This window comes from Alosa sapidissima, chromosome 13 (assembly GCF_018492685.1).
Source record: "Alosa sapidissima isolate fAloSap1 chromosome 13, fAloSap1.pri, whole genome shotgun sequence".
NCBI lineage: Eukaryota > Metazoa > Chordata > Actinopteri > Clupeiformes > Clupeidae > Alosa > Alosa sapidissima.
In genome coordinates this window covers 23,473,941-23,492,447 of record NC_055969.1, presented here as the reverse complement: position 1 = coordinate 23,492,447, position 18,507 = coordinate 23,473,941, and the positions used below count along the sequence as shown (strand labels likewise).

General features: G+C 42.5%; 4 protein-coding genes across 8 annotated transcripts in view; 2 read left to right on the top strand and 2 right to left on the bottom strand.

Moving 5' to 3' along the window:
* Nucleotides 1-286, bottom strand: part of galt (galactose-1-phosphate uridylyltransferase) — a 92,448-nt gene extending 92,162 nt beyond the window's left edge. Inside the window, exon 1 of the mRNA XM_042058834.1 lies at nt 106-286. Coding sequence (XP_041914768.1) covers nt 106-142 — 37 coding nt within the window. The 5' untranslated portion in view covers nt 143-286. The remainder of the gene's footprint in view (nt 1-105) is intronic.
* Nucleotides 287-447: 161 nt separating this feature from the next.
* sigmar1 (sigma non-opioid intracellular receptor 1) lies at nt 448-3,801 on the top strand. Of its 2 annotated transcripts, XM_042058837.1 has the most exons (5): nt 448-955; nt 1,828-2,028; nt 2,384-2,476; nt 2,770-3,017; nt 3,156-3,801. In XM_042058837.1, exons 1-4 carry the CDS (start codon nt 811-813, stop codon nt 2,997-2,999), a joined length of 669 nt encoding a protein of 222 aa, XP_041914771.1. In that variant the 5' UTR covers nt 448-810; the 3' UTR covers nt 3,000-3,017; nt 3,156-3,801. The 2 variants fall into 2 exon arrangements, with proteins under 2 accessions (XP_041914771.1, XP_041914770.1); XM_042058836.1 differs by having other exon boundaries at nt 2,770-3,801.
* A 421-nt stretch (nt 3,802-4,222) lies between these two features.
* Nucleotides 4,223-12,910, top strand: katnal2 (katanin p60 subunit A-like 2). 4 transcript variants are annotated; one of them, XM_042058830.1, is made up of 16 exons: nt 4,223-4,381; nt 4,778-4,848; nt 4,919-5,085; nt 5,184-5,226; nt 5,655-5,772; nt 5,946-6,044; nt 6,315-6,413; nt 6,499-6,573; nt 7,175-7,273; nt 8,004-8,067; nt 10,072-10,190; nt 10,590-10,681; nt 10,988-11,098; nt 11,512-11,674; nt 12,279-12,381; nt 12,575-12,910. In XM_042058830.1, the coding sequence occupies exons 1-16, from the start codon at nt 4,331-4,333 to the stop codon at nt 12,712-12,714; spliced, it is 1,614 nt and encodes a 537-aa protein (XP_041914764.1). In that variant the 5' UTR covers nt 4,223-4,330; the 3' UTR covers nt 12,715-12,910. The 4 variants fall into 4 exon arrangements, with proteins under 4 accessions (XP_041914764.1, XP_041914766.1, XP_041914765.1 ...); XM_042058832.1 differs by having other exon boundaries at nt 4,271-4,381; nt 4,782-4,848; nt 5,049-5,085; XM_042058831.1 differs by having other exon boundaries at nt 4,271-4,381; nt 4,782-4,848; nt 4,919-5,017; nt 5,130-5,226.
* hdhd2 (haloacid dehalogenase-like hydrolase domain containing 2) lies at nt 12,743-17,439 on the bottom strand. The gene is made up of 7 exons (XM_042058835.1): nt 17,193-17,439; nt 16,198-16,306; nt 15,555-15,763; nt 15,266-15,350; nt 14,749-14,965; nt 14,050-14,113; nt 12,743-13,610 (listed from the first exon to the last, which is right to left on the bottom strand). Exons 2-7 carry the CDS (start codon nt 16,296-16,298, stop codon nt 13,498-13,500), a joined length of 789 nt encoding a protein of 262 aa, XP_041914769.1. The 5' UTR covers nt 16,299-16,306; nt 17,193-17,439; the 3' UTR covers nt 12,743-13,497.
* Between the last annotated feature and the right edge of the window lie 1,068 nt (nt 17,440-18,507).

Genomic DNA, 18,507 nt, shown 5'->3' with positions numbered 1-18,507 from the left:
AGCTTTGAGTCCGACCGACAAATGCATTTAACTTCACTGACAACAATAGCAATAGCTTGTAGCTTGACATGCAATGCAGAGACGACAACATTGTGACAGCGCTACCTTTGGGATCAAACACGAGTTTGTTGTCATTGTCCATTGCACCGTCAGGTTGATCTAACCCCAACTATTTCTTATCACGCCACGGGTAAAAGTTTAAGCTGAAATCACAATGCTTCCTGCTTTATCAATTATGGTGTGTAGTAGTTCATTGGTCATGATCGCACTAGCGTGGTGCGGCCACCATAGAAAGACTGGTGATAACTTCTAAGTAGTAAGACTGCGTTAAGAAGACGCAGACACGTAGTTCAGCAGTTGTTTATATTCGTTGTTTCGCCCAGTTAGCACTTCAAATGGGGCTGCGTTTGGTTCAGATTTTGTACAGAAATAATATATGATTTAAAGTTTGATCAGTGTTATGGTATACATATTAAAGTTTGGTTCCTGTATCTGAAGAGAAACACCTTAGAACTGTGAAGACATATGCTTTGCACATTAATATACCCACTATGATGTACTTGAAGTTAACATCTGTTAACTACTTTCTTCAGGGTTTTCATTGGCTTAACGGCAATCTTTGCCAATTTCCTATTGGTCAAAATAGGCTCCAAGTTTTACATCAAACCATGCTAGTCGGAATTAGCTTTTCAACAGTATTAGCAAAAATGGGGGACTGAATGAAACGGTTCAATCTGTAGCAGAGCCAGGTGGTACAGTGTTTTATGTTAAAGTTTTTTGTATTTCGTACGTATTTTTGTGAGCTCAACAATGTCTTTGACTAACAAAATTTTAAAACTTATCGTGGCAAGTGGAGTTTTATTTTTGGTTATACAGTACTTACGATATTGGATGGTAAACAAACAGTATGTGTTCAACAAGGAAGACATAGCTAACTTGGCTAAACAGTATGCGGGTAAGTTCAGTGGACTCATACACACTGAAATCAAATGTAGGCCTTCACGTTTCCTGTATCTATTCGTAATTGTCAATGTTATTACTGTTTTGGTTTTTGCTGTGCTCAGTAGATTTCCCTGTCAGCTATTTTGGAAGTTGATACTAAATTTTTTTCTTATACATCATCGCTGTGTAACTTCAGAGGAGTACATTACATTAACAGCCCCTTCAGCAGGTCAAATGTAAGCATGATCATCTTAGGTGGCCTCAGTCTTCACTGGAATACAGACTGACAGCACACTCTTGGAAATGCGTTGCTGTGAAGGCTACAGTTCTACTTTTTTTGTACTTCGCCGTCTGTCTTGTCATTTATCAATGGCGTGGCATAGACATGCCACAGAGTAATGGTCAATACTCCACTACTTTCAGTTTTAAATCAGGGACATTGTTAATTAGGTATGACCTCCCAAATGAAACCTTAAAATGTTTAGAACAAGCATGAGACCGAGACTTACATGTTTTGTTTCTAGATCACACACACACACACACACACACACCTGTGCACTAGTTCACTAGTAGAGCTGGAGTTTAGTTAAAGTGTTAGTTAAAGATCTATCATCATGTGGAATCCATAGTTTACTGGTTAATGCTTTGAGCAATTGCTTTGAGCGATTTTCTCCATGTTGTATTAATACTTGTTGCACAGTCGTGTCTATCTTTAGAATCTGGCCCTTGAACCTGGCCACTGCCCACTCCTCTGTTCTTGAAAACAACACTTTGTCTTGTCCCAATATTGGCAGGGCAATACAAAACAAAATACAAAACAAAAATCTAAAACCTTTTGATAGTACAGTTTGAGGCGGTTTTGTCTTTGTTTACCTGCTGCCTTAGGTCAGGATCATGAGCAGGCGTTTGCCAAAGTGGTGGTGGAGCTTCGTAAGAAGTACCCAGGTCACATCCTGGACGATGAGGACCTCCAGTGGGTGTTTGTGAACGCCGGGGGCTGGATGGGATCCATGTGTCTGCTCCACGCCTCTCTGACCGAGTACGTCCTGCTCTTCGGAACTGCAGTGGACACGGGTGGACACTCGGGTAGGTGACCTTGTCTCATTCTGTGTTTGTATTGAGATTAAATTATTAAATTATTAAAGGCTAATATCGTGGTAGGTGATTTCGCACAGCAGTAAGTTTACAACCACGCCTATTTACCGTTAAAACCAAAATCTATGTATTGTAATACAATAGTTGTATTTCCCGTTGACTGTATTTTTATTAAACATGTAATTAGCATGTTAATGAGCTTTTCATGTATTTTAGAAATGTACTTATGTACTTAGAAATACCTTATGTGTGAAAGTGTCAGGATCTTGTCTAATGCTGTTTGTCATCCTCATTGTGTCTTCTTATTCTCCATATCTCCCTCTTCTATCTATCTCTCTATGTGCAGGCCGTTACTGGGCAGAGATATCAGACACCATCATCTCTGGGACGTTTAGGCAGTGGAAAGAAGGAACCACGAAAAGTGAGATGTATTATCCCGGTGAGTCAGGATGTGTCTTTTTTTCAGTGATGTGAAAGTAATTGCAGCCAGATACAAGGAATGAACTGATAAAGACTTCTGAAAGATCATATGTAATCAGAGCCTGAAGACTTGTCACTTGTAGATATATCTGTGTGAGTGAGTGTGACCGGATGTGTGGGGGCATGATTCACTTCAGGGTATGCAGGGCTCCTCGTATCTGTGCCTCACAGCTCTCCATCCGCATTGGTGTTTTTTAGGATTTATATCTGTGTGTGTGTGTGTTGTCTCCTGTTGTGTGGTTGCGTTACTAGGCGATACGATCGTGCACGCGGTGGGTGAGGCGACGTCCGTGCAGTGGAGCGCTGGCACGTGGATGGTGGAGTACGGCCGAGGCTTCATCCCGTCCACGCTGGGCTTCGCCCTGGCCGATACCGCCTTCAGCACGCAGGACTTCCTGACACTCTTCTACACAGCGAGGGTCTACATGAAGGGCTTGCTGCTGGAGGCGAACACCTTCCTCACAGAGGCTGGCATTTTCTGACCAAACAGATCTTAACAGTCTCTCTCTCTCTTCTCTTTTCTCTCTCTCTCTCTCTCTCTCTCTCTCTCTCTCTCTCTTCTCTTCTCTTCTCTTCTCTTCTCTTCTCTTCTCTTCTCTCTCTCTCTCTCTCTCTCTCTCTCTCTCTCTCTCTCTCTCTCTCTCTCTCTCTCTCTCTCTCTCTCTCTGTTGTCTGTGTTCTGAATATGTCCTACATGGGCTAGGCTAACTGTGAAGCACTTTTGATGACTGGTAAAAGATGTCCTAGGCCTGCAAAGGCCAGCCAGACAGGCTGTGATGCAAACTGAACACTTTAATACTGACTAATCAACCTGTCCACAGCTCCGTTCCAGTCTACAACTACAGCTACTGGTTATTCCTTTATTCTGTTTACAGTCTACAAGAATGTGATATAAGATCTAGAACTTGGGCAGTGTCATGACATGTCGTGTGCATGCACCCTGAGAGAATTGGAATTGACACGCAATCCAAGCATACAGTGGTCTTTTTTTCCCATGTTATGATTTCAGTGAATCTCTTCGGTTTTAATTTGAATTTATAATCCATGATCACTTACTGGTCCAGAAAGCACTGTATCATTCACAGATGCACTGCCCTATAAATCTGTCAGTGTAGAGTTATGGGTGTGTCAAAATCTATGTTAATGTCATGTTTGATACTGTAGTTGTCATTGTTGTCATGAACTACAAAGCTGTACTGTAAACATGAACTCAGTCCTGCATGCTCCCTCCACCCAGTTGGTAATGTCTGAAATGTTCTGTCTAATAAATGCAACTGCACTACACAGTCTTTACCTAGTGGAATATATTTTAACAATTGGTTAAATGGTAGATGGGGACACAGTTGTTCTCTAACTGTTGTGAAAGGGAAAATGCTATATGTCCGTGCATTATTGTACATATTGTACATAAAAGGACAGACATGCATGGTATTTTGTTTTGTGCAAAATTTCAGTAGAACTGCATTGACTTATCTTGTTAATTTCTGCAAACACACACATGCCGCTGTTACTGGGAAAGAAAGACCAAAAAAGGTTGTATTGTGGCACTTAGTTGTGGAACATTATCCTTGGGGGGAAAACTATGAGATTAACAATGCTGAAATAATAAAATACGATACATCTGCAAAGGTTTCTGTCATACTTCATAAACTGCTACTTGTGAAGCAACACTCAGGCCCTTTCTGGAACAATGGAAAGACACCCCTCTCTCATACGTAATGGATTCTGGGCACCAATTAACACGAGATCTGAGACATTTGAGTAGCGAAACTCTGAGTTTGTGGCAGCTCTGGACTTAACTTATGCAAACAAGATGGAACTTTCTTATCAAACCATGAAAATAGCGAACCAGGCAAGGGAAGCGGTACGTTTCTTCACGCAGGTCATATTACTGATAATATAACAGCGTATAGTTGTATCGATACTAAGTGCAAAGTCGTTTTGTTTTTAGCCAACATGCATTGACCAGCCATATTAGCATGAATGGAATAGGATTCGACCTACGAGAGGTTGACCATACATTCATATTGTATATTCTGTTATATCTTGTCAGTGGCGCAATTTTTAAGCATCTGAGGGATTAAGATATTCTTCACAATTTGTTAACATTAGCATATTAGCCTAGCATTTGATGTTTAAGTGGACGCCTCTGTTGCCTAGGCAATATGTCACATGGTGGAAAAAAATAGACAAAAGTTATTATTTGTCGCCATCTATAGGAAGGCTAACAAGATGACACCCCCTTTTTGTCTATTTCTAGGAAGAGTTGAGAATTGAGGCCAGGAAAAGAAATTTGCTTGTGTTGATATACCATCACCTCACTGAGGAGGGGTAAGTACACGCTTTTGCACAAAGTAATATGATTTACAATACAAAATTAACTTTTTTTTTCTTTCTCTAGCTATGTAGATACTGCCAACACATTAGATAAAGAGACCAGATTTGGACTACGGCGCTTTGAAGTCTGTGACAATGTTGATCTGGATACAGTTCTTATGGAGTATGAAAGTTTTTACTTTGTTAAATTCCAGAAGTATCCAAAGCTAACAAAGAAACTACCAGAACAAGGTAACAATACACCCTGAATTCATGCATACTTTCTTTTCATCAAGGAAAACTCCAGACAAATATTTATTTTTCATTATCCTGTGCTGTGTATAATCAAGGAGAAAGAGGAGAGAGGATGGCAAGAAGCTGTGGCAAGAAAAGGTGAGAAAAATGTGCTGCACATAATATTTTAATAACATTATACTACAATATAGATAGTGTGAATGTATAGTTGTACATGTGCATGCATGTATCTTACGTGTGTGTGTGTGTGTGTGTGTGTGTGTGTGTGTGTTGTGTGTGTGTGTGTGTTATGTGTGTGTGTGTGTGTGTGTGTGTGTGTGTGTGTGCACATGTGTGTGTGTGTGTGTGTGTCTGTGTGTGTGTGTGTGTGCACATGTGTCTGTGTGTGTGCACATGTGTGTGTGTGTGTGTGTGTGTCTGTCTGTGTGTGTGTGTGTGCACATGTGTGTGTGTGTGTGTGTGTGTGCACATGTGTGTGTGTGTGTGTGTGTGTGTGTGTCTGTGTGTGTGTGTGTGTGCACATGTGTGTGTGTGTGTGCACATGTGTGTGTGTATGTGGGCTAAAGGACCCCGTGCATCGGACCCCAGTCCCTTCCCAGAATAGGCTCCACCCACTGCGTTAGAGGTGGACTGAAAAAGACGGAGACAAAGATCACGGTCAAGGACACGAGTAAAGTCAATAACGTACGGCTGCACTCATACTCTTACCTCTCACAATACCAGACCTGTCATTTTCCTCCCCAGCAATTTACTGTGCCTGCAGCGGAGCTGCCAGTGTGCTATTGTGCTCCTGTCTTTGAGGTGTCAGTGTTGTATTGTCAGTGTGGTTGAGCTGGACTCCCTTGTTCCTGTTAAAGGAGAACGGCCATTCTTCGGCTCCAGAAACATCCGAGTTTGGCCTCAATGTGTCGCCCGTCGTCAGGAACGGAGCAGGCGAGGGGAATCAGATGAAGAGGGTGAGAGTCGTTTTAAAAAAGGAACAAGGATATCGAAATCAGACTCTCTCTATGACCCATTTATAAGACATTATTCTTTCACAATGTTGCTGTGTGGAGCTATAGGAGCCAATGATTATTTTAGGGAGCCTGATCGTTCTCATGAATGTATACTTCTCAATCAATCAAATATCCATTCATTCATCATCATTCAGCATTTGTCTTTGACTTATATTTAAATCATGAAAAACTAACATTGACCAGGCATGGGTGACATCTATCTCCCCACAGGGCCAAATTATAGACTATCGCATGCTAATCCAGGATGCGATCAAAGGAGCCACAAACGACATCCCAGGCACTAGCTTGTGTCCCGGCCCGGACACTTCGGTACGTTTGGCTTCTTTTGTCAGAAACGTGAGAAAGACGGCCTCCTCCACTCAGTCACCAAGAGCGCCTCTGTTGCTTCTTACAGGAACGGCTCCTGAAACCGATCGGCCTCAGTGGAATGAACGCAGAAATGCGAGAACTGGCTGCAGTCATAAGCAGGGTAAGAACATCATACCAGGCTGGACTGTGTATAGTATAGTATAGTATAGTATAGTATAGTATAGTATAGTATGGTATGGTATGGTATGGTATAGTTTAGTTTAGTTTAGTTTAGTTTAGTTTAGTTTAGTTTAGTATAGTATAGTATGGTATGGTATGGTATGGTATAGTATAGTATAGTATAGTAATCTGCCATGCTGACATCAAATCATTGCTCTGAAAAGGACCCAGTTCTTACAGCATAAGTAGAGCAGAACAATTCACATTTTCTATTAGCAAAGGCCTTTATTTAAATCGATTAAGTATGCAGTGCAGATAGTGTTGCCCGGAAATTTAACCAGAGACTTGTGTGCTGTTGTTCATTTTTTAAGTATATTTTGTATATTTTAAGTATATTTTGTCTGTGTGTGTGTGTGTGTGTGTGTGTGTGTGTGTGTGTGTGTGTGTGTGTGTGTGTGTGTGTGAGCGAGAGAGAGAGATGGTTGGAGGGGGTTGTGGAGAGAGAATAGTGAGGAGCTGAGCGAGAGAGAGGAGAGGAGAGGAGAGGAGAGTGTGTATTAATGAGGGGCTAAGCTCCATCTCTGTCCTGTCTCTCCCTAAAGGATATCTATTTACACAACCCCAACGTGCGCTGGGACCACATCATCGGCCTGGAGGCTGCCAAGCGATTAGTCAAAGAGGCTGTCGTCTACCCTATTAAGGTGCGTGGCCGCTAAACACCCTGGTATTTCTCACGCTGACGCCTGCCTTCGATTCTGAATACGTCTCCAGGAAAAGGCTGCGGAAAATGGGGCCTGGGTTATTTCTTCCCCTGACATTAAATCCATACTTGAATACCACCCAGTACGAGGCCTATCAAGCCCCCCTAACCAGCCCCATAGGTCGCAGGCTGGTGGTTGGTGGATGGGAGTGGAGATGTGCCCCAGATCCTGACACGGGGAAAATATGAACATTATTTGTCTCCGCTGCTTGGCGATGGGATGTGCAAAGGCGGAGCGGTCTGTCTTGGCCGTAGGTCAAGCACATAAATGGGACAGATCCTTCTCTGTGCTTTTCTGCAAACCCTCATAAAAGCTCCCGGTTGATAACTGATGGAGGCAGGACGGGCTCTATTGGTGCTCTTCTGTTTTCCTGTGTACTCTCAGGCAGAGAGAGAGAGAGAAAGAGAGAGAGAGAACATTTTTCAGACATTCAGGGTTAACATTGTCTATGTAAAAGTGTCCCTATATTCTGTTATGCATCTAATGAAGGATTCTCCAGCTTCTGTTGCTCGTCCAAACGTATGTTTAGCTTTATAATTACCCATGCAAATACTACATTTAAAAAAAAGTAATCTGTCATGCGATCATATCCTTAGTTGCATTCTTAAGTTCACACATAGCACCTGTAAACTCCTACCCACGGTGTGTAATGCATTGTCTTTCTCTTCAGTATCCCCAGTTGTTCACAGGCATCCTCTCTCCATGGAAAGGCCTGTTGTTATATGGGCCTCCAGGTCAGTCTCCTGCACAGTATATCAATTACAATAGAGTATTTTACTACCATCTCTCTCTCTCTCTCTCTCTCTCACTCTCTCACTGCTTTTCTTTACGGTCTGGATGGGATTTGGCACTTTACAAATGATTCCTTGTACCAGCTCTGATTTTTTGTAAAAAAGATACCATCTCTATTTTTCTTTCACACTTACACACACCCCCACACACACACACACACACACACACACACACACACAGAGCGAAAGAGAAAGAGTGCTGCCCTGTGATATAGGCAAGGAAATTGTCTCAACAAATCACTACTTTACTTTTCCTGTCCATTCCCAGTATCTGACTAGCTGATATTTTAACATTTATTGTAAGGCCTTCACACATTTCCTCACAACACATCCCTTTCTGCCACACTTAGGCTACAGAAGTTGTACATTTCGTTACAAAGTACTTTCCATGTTGGCTCATATTGTTGTGTAATAGGGACCCTAACCATACTATAAGCACAGTGTATAACATCACAGATGCATAGAAAGACTGTGTGCTATTATTATGACCGCCGCGCAGCGAAGTGGCGGTCATATAGGTTTAGTCAGATTTAGTTTGTTTTTTTGTTGTTTTTTTTTATTTGTTTTTTTTCTTCTTTTTCGCATGTCCAAATTTCCGTCAAGGATTGCCGGGACACTGAAAGACCGGGGTAGACGAAACTTGGTGGGCATGTAACCCCACATGGATAGCATGGAACCATCGTTTTTTGTTTTGATCTGTAGTCCCCCCGCTGGACTGCACCCCCCGAAAGGAGGGTAGGGCAGACACAGTTTTCTGTGAATATCTCGAGAACCGTAAGGTTTAGGAGGACTATTTTTTTTTTGTATGTTGATCTCAAGGGGCCATGTCAACCCATTCCATAACCACTCATTTCATGTATAGCGCCACCTAGTTAAACACAAAAAAGTAAAAATGAGGTGTTGTAATCGCAGATATCTGTGACCTAACATAGTCAAAACTGCACGAAATTGGAAGTGTAGGATCATTATGACACCCTCTGAATGCACGCCAAGTTTTGTGGAATTCCGTTAATGGGGGGCCACACAATAAATTAATTTATGTTACTATACACCAACTGGCCTGTAGGTGGCCGGAGACAGTTTTCTGTGAATATCTCGAGAACCGTAGGGCCTAGGAGGTCCACCTTTTTTTTGTATGTTGGTCTTAAGGGGGCATGTCAACCCATCCCATTACCACTTATTTCATGTATAGTGCCACCTAGATAAAAATTAAAAAGCAAAACATTAGGTGTTTTCATCATAATATCTCTGGCTGACATGGTCAAAACTGCATGAAATTGAAAGTGTAGGATCATTATGACACCCTCCAAATGCATGCCAAGTTTTGTGGACTTTCGTTCATGGGGGGCCTTACAATAAAATAATTTATGTGTACATTTAGTGACCGTACACCAACAAGGATTCCCGGGACACTGAAAGACCGGGGTACACGAAACTTGGTGGGCATGTAACCCCACATGGATAGCATGGAACCGTAGTTTTTTGTTTTGATCTGTAGCCCCCCCCATCCATATGTACGCATGCATGCACATACGCAGGCACACACACACACACATAACATAAACATGTACATGCACACATGCACACATGCACACAATTCAAGAATTTCTCAGAATTATGAACAGGCAAGATGGAGGTGGGGTTGTATAAAATTAATTTTACATGTGAAATCTATGAACTAATCATGTTTTGGTACTTGTTGTCTAGCAGATACCAGTGACAATTGAGTGTGGATAATGCAATTTAGTGAGACAGTTAGAATCCTATAGGCCTTTCAGCGTGATTTATTTTTGTGGAAAAAATGTGCTGGACTGGGCGGCGGTCATATTTTGTACCGCTCTGCGGTACATCTAGTTGATTACATATTGAGTCCAGAATGTGTTGAGATACAGCAAGGGAAATGTAAATAGCCTCTCCATCCATATTGTCGTCCCATTGGTCCTCTAGGCACAGGGAAGACCATGCTGGCCAAAGCTGTAGCCACCGAGTGCAACACCACCTTCTTCAACATCTCCGCCTCCAGCATCATCAGCAAGTGGCGCGGAGACTCTGAGAAGCTTGTGCGGGTCAGTGTCATACAACAGGACCTGAGCTTCTTTTAAACAGGACATGGGCTACCGTTAAACAGGACACGGGCTACTGTTGAACACGAGATGGGCTACTATTAAACAGGACACAGGTTGAACAGGACATCTACCTGATATAGTGTTTGTTAATCAGGACAAGGGCAATTAACGGAATGTGTCTGATAAACAGGACATGGATTACGAGTGGAGTGTGTTTGTTAAACAGGACATGGATTACTAGTTAAACAGGACACTGGCTAGTACCTGAGTGTGTCTTATTATGAAGCAGCGGTGGTTTGGAGGTGGAAAGCATTAGACTTCTGATGAACTGACAAATTAGCTGATTGTTTGTTTGACAGTGTGCCATCAAAGCTATTTGTGTCTGTTTGTATCCCCCAGGTTCTGTTTGAGCTGGCTCGGTTCCACGCTCCGTCTACCATCTTCCTGGACGAGCTGGAATCGGTGATGAGCCAGAGAGGACTCGGACCAGGGTGAGCAAAACAAACAAACATACAAATAAACAAACAAACAAACAAACAAACAAACAAACATTACAGATGCTCACACCAGAAAGGAAGTTATTTGACTTTTATTGACCCTAATTAACCAGTAATTAAACAAAAGGAAAGAGATAAGACTTGTCTGCCAGTGAAAGCATTATAGTGATATGCTATGACACCATATTTGTTAATGGAGGTAGTACAATGGTGACTCCATAAAGGACAATGTCACTGACGTGCGTTGGTGTTTGAATCATGTGCTGCTGTGCTGATGTGCGTTGGTGTGTTTGACTCCAGGCGGGAGCACGAGGGAAGCCGTCGGATGAAGACGGAGCTGTTGGTCCAGATGGACGGCCTGGCGCGCTCCGATGACCTAGTATTTGTGCTGGCCGCCTCTAACATGCCCTGGTGAGCAAAGCAAACTGTGAAAAAGCGAGGAGGAGGAATGCAAACCCAAGCAGAAGTGCTGGCCAGGTGATCAGAATATGGACAGAGTAGCAAAGCAAACTGCCCAAGCAAGCCGCTTCACTGGCCTCTGGCTCGCCTCTCGAGTGAGACGGGTTAGTAAGGGATGTGCCCACGGCTGTGATTCGGCCGTAGGCATGAGTATGCACGAGGGAAGCAAACTGCCCCAACTGCTTGACTTCACTGGGCTATGGTTAATGTTTTCTTCTGGCTGCTGCCACTTAACCTACAGGAAAACCACAGGCCATCTTTATTTGTCACAACAGTGTTACAGGCCTTTAGTAAGGGGGTGCCCTTGGTCCGAGGGATGTTTTTGTAGGCGTCAAAAGCAGTTGTGTCTCCTGCGTCTCTGTTAGGGAGCTGGACCACGCTATGCTGCGGCGTCTGGAGAAGAGAATTCTGGTCGGTCTCCCGTCTGCCGCTGCCCGGCACGTCATGATCAAACAATGGCTGCCCCCCCTCAGTAACACCGGCGGAGTGGACCTGCGCACTGACCTCCAATACGACACCCTGGCTCAGGTCGGCTCTTAACCCCTCACAATCAGTCTTACTAGGCCTCAGGCATTACATGGTACTACATGGTTGATATTAATTAATGTATTACTGTAATGTTTGTACATTTCTGCAATAAGATGTGTGTTCCATAAGGTAGCCGTAAATCAGGTTTCTAGGCCAAGTATACTTGCGCATACAAGGAATTTGGTCTCTGCATTTATCCCATCCGTGAATTACTGAACACACAGAGCACACAGTGAACACACAGTGAGGTGAAGCACACACGGAGCAGTGAGCTACCTTGCTACAGCGGCGCTCGGGGAGCAGTGAGGGGTTAGGTGCCTTGCTCAAGAGCATTTCAGCCGTGGATGTGTTTAGCATTATGTTAGAGGCATACCACAGATGACAATGGTATAGAACTAGTTCTGTACATGGTCCCAGTCAACTAAACTAATACAACACATTAATAGTCTTAATAACTGTTTTTGTGTTTACTGGAAATAATGTTTGACGGAATCTCTCCATTGCCTTTGTCTTTGGATACGGAAGTGTTTTAATAAAGTTGGTTGCAAAGACATCTGCTTTTGATTTGAGGTAAAAGAAGGATATTTCTCTCTGGCCCCTGCAGGACACCGAGGGGTATTCCGGCTCAGACATTAGACTCGTGTGCAAGGAAGCCGCCATGAGGCCGGTCCGGAAAATCTTTGACGCCTTGGAGAACCACCAAGAAGGTAAGATGGACAGTACATCCAGATTCCAGCACGGGTCTACACAAACATAATAACCTATGGCCCACCTGCAGCGCGGCTCTGCGCACACCCGATAAATACACGCTGTTGGCCGAGCGCTTGGATTCGGCAGGCGATAGGGCTGTTGTTTGTCTTCCCAGAAGCCTCAGTCACAGTAACTAATATCTGTGCACAGGTAATTCCAACATGCCGGTCATCCAGCTGGAAACCGTGACGACGGCAGATTTCCTGGAGGTGATTGCTCACACCAAACCTTCAGCCAGGAACCTGACAGAGAAGTACACAGCCTGGGAGAGGGAGTACGAGTCTGTGTGAGGAGGAAGCGACAACACAGGCCTACAGGCTGGGTCTCAGGACTTTATTATAGTTCACAATCAGACTCACATTTCAAAGACTGACACAGTATTCGTCACATTTATGTTAGGCAAGGTCACTTTGTTTTTTCTGATGCAAGCAAACTCTGGAAAAATATGATGCATAAATAATAAGTAAAATATTTTTTATTTCTTCACTTTTGTCAGTGTATTAGAATGCAATGTAAAAAAATACCTTTCTAAACACACAGAATCCAACATTGACACAAATGACAGCACATCTGTGGAGAAGTTGTTGTGAATGAATGCCAGCTGCAGTTTATGATTTATTTTAGATGATCACATGTACACAGTACTGACATTGTGTGATGAAGGTGTCTCACAAATCTCTCAAGAGAAATCTCTCCAAATCTCTCCACAGAGACATTTTATTCAGAGTAAGGAACAAGATAGAACTTTTTATGGTCTTGATATGGTCCGGTGTGTTACGCTCACTGCTACCGCTTTGTTATTTCCAATGTGATCCCTGCCTAACAGTTCACATATGTACACACCCAGAGTAGAAGGAAGCTCTTGATCCGGCGGCCAGTGAACAGTTGGGGACTAGGTGCCTTCCTTAAGAGAACCTCATCTCTGGATGAAGATATAGGAGAGTGCTGGGCAATCAATCCTCACCCACATTTTTCCTACCGGTCAGGAATCGAACCAGCCACTCTTTAGTCACAAGTCCGATTCCCTGACCAGTTGCTGTTTACCTTGCTGGTTTGTCCACTATGAGCACACATCAATCAGACTTCAGGAGTGTGTGCAGGATGTGGTCTACGGCCTGTGGGAAACTCTCACAGGTCAAATATGGTGGCGGGCTGATCTTCCCTTCATCTCCAACTCTGTATTTACCTGCAGGGAAATCACATCACAACAGGTTACTTCTCAGCTAATGGTCATTACAGGTACATTATATTACTGAGCTCAAGGAAGAGATTGCTTGTTGTGTCTAGGTGAGAGAAGTTTAATTATTGTGTTTGAGTAAAGATCAAGATCAGTATGTATAGTGCTTATAAAAAGTGTTCACTCCCTTGAATATTTCCACTTCTACTGCTTTTATAAATGGAATCTTGATCAATTTAAATAGGCCTTTTTTTTTACAGTATTTTTTTACAGTAATTAACTAAAAATCCCTCTTTAATGTCAAAGTAAAAGCAGATTTCTACAAAGTAATGTTAATTGATTAAAAATATATAATGCAAAATAAGTGATTGCATAAATATTCACGATATTTTGTTTGAGTCAGAGATCAGCACAAGTAAGTACACAGTTTGAGTAAAAGGTCCCTCACCAGTCCGAACAAGTATTCCTTGCATGCCGGCATTCTGAGCTCCTCCTACGTCGTCTCTTGCATCCTGTAAGAGCAACAGAAGGACAAAAACACGATAAAACACTGATGTTCAACAACACAGCAGCAAAGTGTGCAGCTTTAACACGTCGTCTGAACGCCCTCTGGTGTAAGTCAAGTTTTTAACCTTGTTAGAGTGTCCGTAGGATGTCTGCTATGTTTTAGAAGACACATCAATAGCGAAAATGAGTCATTGCCAAGGATTTCTGTTTTGGATCTACGGTTGATCAACAACAGCCTCAGTATGTAAATTCAAACTGCAGTTGTTTATGACTGTCATACTGAACCAGTCCTGAGTTCTTGGGGTTGGGACAACTCATACAGACAAGCTAGCTTACATGCTACATGCCGCCAGTCCTTTATGACTGTCACACTGAACCAATCCTGAGTTCTTGGGGGTGGGACAACTCATACAGACAAGCTAGCTTACACGCTGCATGCCGCCAGTAGCAGGTGAACAGTGAGTAGAGAGGGGGCGGGACCAGATAGATCCCGCTTCCCCAAATGAGGAAGAAGGTAAATTATGCCCTTTTAAGGTCATGAGGGGAATTAAAAAAAACTTTTAAATGTATACTGCATATGCATATTGTATTATGTATAACATATATGTATTTATAGTGTAGCCCTCTAGCCAGCACTCACGTCTCCGATCATGACGGCTTCGTCTGGGGAGCAGCCCAGGTCTCGCAGGGCCTCCAGGAAGAAGGTCCTCTCCGGCTTGCCCACCACAGTGGCCTTGGTGTCCGTGGCGTACTCCAGCCCCGTTACGAAGGGCCCGGGGCCCAGGGCCAGCCCGTCCTTGCGCTTGTAGTAGCGTGCTTTGTGGATGGCTATCAGGGGCGCCCCATCCAGCATTAGACTGACGAGGAATGTTAGAAAAGAAGAAAAGGTAGAAGAAAAGAAGGGTGGGATGACAAAATGTCACCATGTCTACCAAGGCTGAACACAGTGCAGAAATTGGGTGGGTTTTAACCACATTTTGCAGCTAGGGTGTGTGCCGATGCGTATGTGGACGATAACTGTTTCTGCTGAATTCAGATCGAATGATTCTGTTGTTTACTGTTTCCACATATGATTTCCTATTATCTGAGATGTAGCACTTTACTGTGAGAGAAAAATCAACTTGACTGTAAAATGAGACAGTGAGTGCATAGTTTACCGAAAGGCCTTGTTGAGCATCTGATAGTTAAAGTGCTCTGGAGACAGTCCAATCACTACAGCATTGGGCTCCGACGTATCTATACCTGTATAGAGGAGAGAAGATTCAAACTGTCAGCACAACAAAATGTTACATTACCGGTTTAAAGCTTTTTACCTGACACTGATGTCCTAGGTACTAAATAATCTCCTCTTTGAAGCTATATGTTGCCATTTTCCTATCAGGCTAAAGATTTTAATCAGTCTGAAAGCATGTCATATCATATCAAAACATATCCAGACCAGCCAACCTGAAAAATCCTCCAGGGCACTGTCCTCTACAAGCAGCAGGGGGCGCACTTTCCTCTGCTCCAGCAGGTTGCGAGCAGCCGTCAGAGAGGTGAAGATCTCCTGCTCTTGGATGTCAAAGTTCAATTTGCGGAGTCTTTCCAGCAAGTTCCGCTTGCATTCTTTGGTTGTGTTGGTGACAAATTTCACCGCAACAGGGGCACTCCTTAACCTGATTAATATCAAATATAAAAAATAGGAAACTGTCAAACATTAATAATTATGAGCAGGGCATTGATCACATTTACATGTTATTCATCAGAGACGCTTTATCGTCAGGTGCAGTATCTTAAGGACACTATCTTACAGTGAAAGGAAGGCAAGGTTACATTTTATGTAAAAAAAAAACAGGAAAAAAGAGTGTGTAATTGACCGGACCGAAGCAAGTAAAGCATGAAGGTATGCGTGTGTGTTTGTGTCTGGCACACATAAACCATGTAAAGAGTGTATGTAACTGACCTCGCGAAAACATGAAAACCATGAAGGTGTGTGCGAGTGACTGACCTCACCTAAACATGGAAACGGTCAAGGGGTGTGTGTATTAGTGACTGACCTCACCAAAGCATGTAAACCGTGAAGGTGTGTGTGAGTGTGTGATTGATTGACCTTGCCAAAGCCTCCTGTGCTCCTGGGACAGCAGCATCCTCTACGTGGAGTGTGCCACTCAGGTCAATGAGAACAGCCTTCAGTGCCCGACGGGTCGCCATGGCAAACGCTGCCAATCAGAGAACATCACATTTAAAATGGTGACACCCACCACCACCATCACACCACAACTTTACATCTCTGGGTAGTGACCTTACTAAGAAATATTTATCAACTTTACATTTCTGGGTAGTGACCTTACTAAGAAATATTTATCTATGTATTTTAAAAACATTTAATCACATCTGCATCCAAACACTCAATTACATAAACAACAGATCACTTGGACCCTAGATGTGGAAAACAGGCACAAACAATCATTTACCCCAGTTGGATCACTGGATCAGAATACAAAGGATTATTTGAAACACAGTATTGTAGGTCAGTTAATGGAAACTGCATTGGTGATCCTTTATTATTTAGACGTTTTTGGATTTTTCTCCTCTTTCAAAACAGTCTCTTTAAGCACAATTAATGCTCTTATTCAACACAAGCGAATGTGGATTACACAGTATGACCAGCAATACATCTGCCAAAACATAAGACTGGGCTCTGATTGATGATTCCTATCCATTCAAACATGAACAAAATTTTATTTAAAAAGTGATGCCAAATATCTGAGAACTTAAGCAGATTCTGAAGCCATTGACTAAGGCAGATACGTTAGCTAACACTAATACTGCACTCAACATCATATGAGGACATGTAAGTAAATCAGGGACGGAATAAATAATTCGACCAAAAGAATAAGCTGATATTTTTTTTGCTCCAGTTAAGGTTCAGGACATTGAAGAGGAGCACGATTCATGTAGGCTGCTGATTCTGAGCCCAGCTTCTTCCCATATGCTAGCTTGCTAAAGACAGGTGTTTCGTCAAAAAGAACCACAAAACTATGCTTACAAAATGTCCAGCATATAAATAAAACGGTGTGCTTGTTTTGCTTGTTCTGATATTACCGAAAGTCGTGTTGGGGCTTGGGGCTATACTGCAAGAGCCGATCACATCAGTCGACGGAGCTCACTTGATAACAGCTGATACCGGGGTCCTACGTACAGCTCAGAGTGAGGGTTGTCTATAGAGGTGCCTGACTGATTCCCACATGTTTTGGGGTTAGTTTGTTTTAAATTAGTTGTAGCACAAGCAGAGACTCTATCAGTAAAAGTAGTAGTTGTTGTGGTGGCGGTAGAAGAACAAGAGGCCCACACAAAGCTAGGCCTATACAGTCCTCAGACGATTCAACTTGCTGTGAGTCTGTTTCTGGTTAACATGCTGCTGGGGCCCATGTTCCTACCATGGCTTCTACCAAATGTGGGATGCTCTTCAGGTCCATTTGCATGTTTAGCTTTTTTCCTGTTTTTGTCACACGCACACAATACACAACATGGCTTCAGATTCAGCTATAATCATGTAAGAGGGTTATAAATAAACAGATTAATCGCTCATTAAAATAAAAATAAAAAAAACATGTGTTCCACTAATAACTAGCAGATGTTTCGCATTTGGAGGTATTTTCCTGCATTAATCGATTTAAACATTTTGAAAGGTTTATCATGAGAGCTAAAAGCCTCTTTAGACACTATTTCTGCCGTGCCACTTCAACCAGGCTCCTTCCTTTTTGTGTTCCAACTCTGCATTTTTTTCCTTTTATTTCTCAACATTTGGTTAAATGTGAAAGGTTATGTTCAGACATCTAGACTTGTTTTAGAATGTTACATGTTTTAGGCCTACCAGCAGAGTTCTCTATTGGTTTACCTGTCAGTTGTCATATTTTAAAGTGTGAAATTCTTAGGCTACTTATCGAACAGCAGTATGTGAGATTTTTTAACAGTTAACTGAAAATATATATATATATATATATATATATATATATATATATTATTATTATTATTAAATAGTCAGTCTTGCACAGGTCTGACATCCTAGACTTGCATACTGAAAAGCATGACCTCTTGGATTCTGAATAGTTGAAGCATACAATGTTGAGCAGCGATTATGATAGACTAATCTAGCTTTTAACTTCAATCTCACTGATAAAACATATGGCCATAATTCAACATAATATCTGGCTCTCATTTAGTCAGGCTTAAGCTTCTGTTAATAAAAAAATGTCCTGTAAGCTTAAGGGCAAAGTTGAACAGTAGTAATGTCCACCATATGATAGTAATCAACAGTAGTTTGGCTGGAGAACTTTTACTAATACACAGTTCAGTAATAGTGTCCTCTATTCTCACTGAGGTCACAAGGAGGGCAAGATGGAGCAGGCTGTTTTAC

Bases quoted from the DNA above. Each gene is read 5' to 3' on its own strand.
- katnal2 (XM_042058830.1), top strand. From the start codon at position 4,331: ATGGAACTTTCTTATCAAACCATGAAAATAGCGAACCAGGCAAGGGAA. The intron at 11,099-11,511 runs GTGAGCAAAGCA...CGTCTCTGTTAG, and splicing joins GCCGCCTCTAACATGCCCTG to GGAGCTGGACCACGCTATGC. The intron at 12,382-12,574 runs GTAAGATGGACA...ATCTGTGCACAG, and splicing joins CTTGGAGAACCACCAAGAAG to GTAATTCCAACATGCCGGTC.
- hdhd2 (XM_042058835.1), bottom strand. From the start codon at position 16,298: ATGGCGACCCGTCGGGCACTGAAGGCTGTTCTCATTGACCTGAGTGGC. The intron at 15,351-15,554 runs GTTGGCTGGTCT...TCCTCTATACAG, and splicing joins TGCCCTGGAGGATTTTTCAG to GTATAGATACGTCGGAGCCC. The intron at 14,114-14,748 runs GTGAGTGCTGGC...TTGCTCTTACAG, and splicing joins AAGCCGTCATGATCGGAGAC to GATGCAAGAGACGACGTAGG.
- sigmar1 (XM_042058837.1), top strand. From the start codon at position 811: ATGTCTTTGACTAACAAAATTTTAAAACTTATCGTGGCAAGTGGAGTT. The intron at 2,029-2,383 runs GTAGGTGACCTT...CTCTATGTGCAG, and splicing joins GGACACGGGTGGACACTCGG to GCCGTTACTGGGCAGAGATA. The intron at 2,477-2,769 runs GTGAGTCAGGAT...TTGCGTTACTAG, and splicing joins AAGTGAGATGTATTATCCCG to GCGATACGATCGTGCACGCG.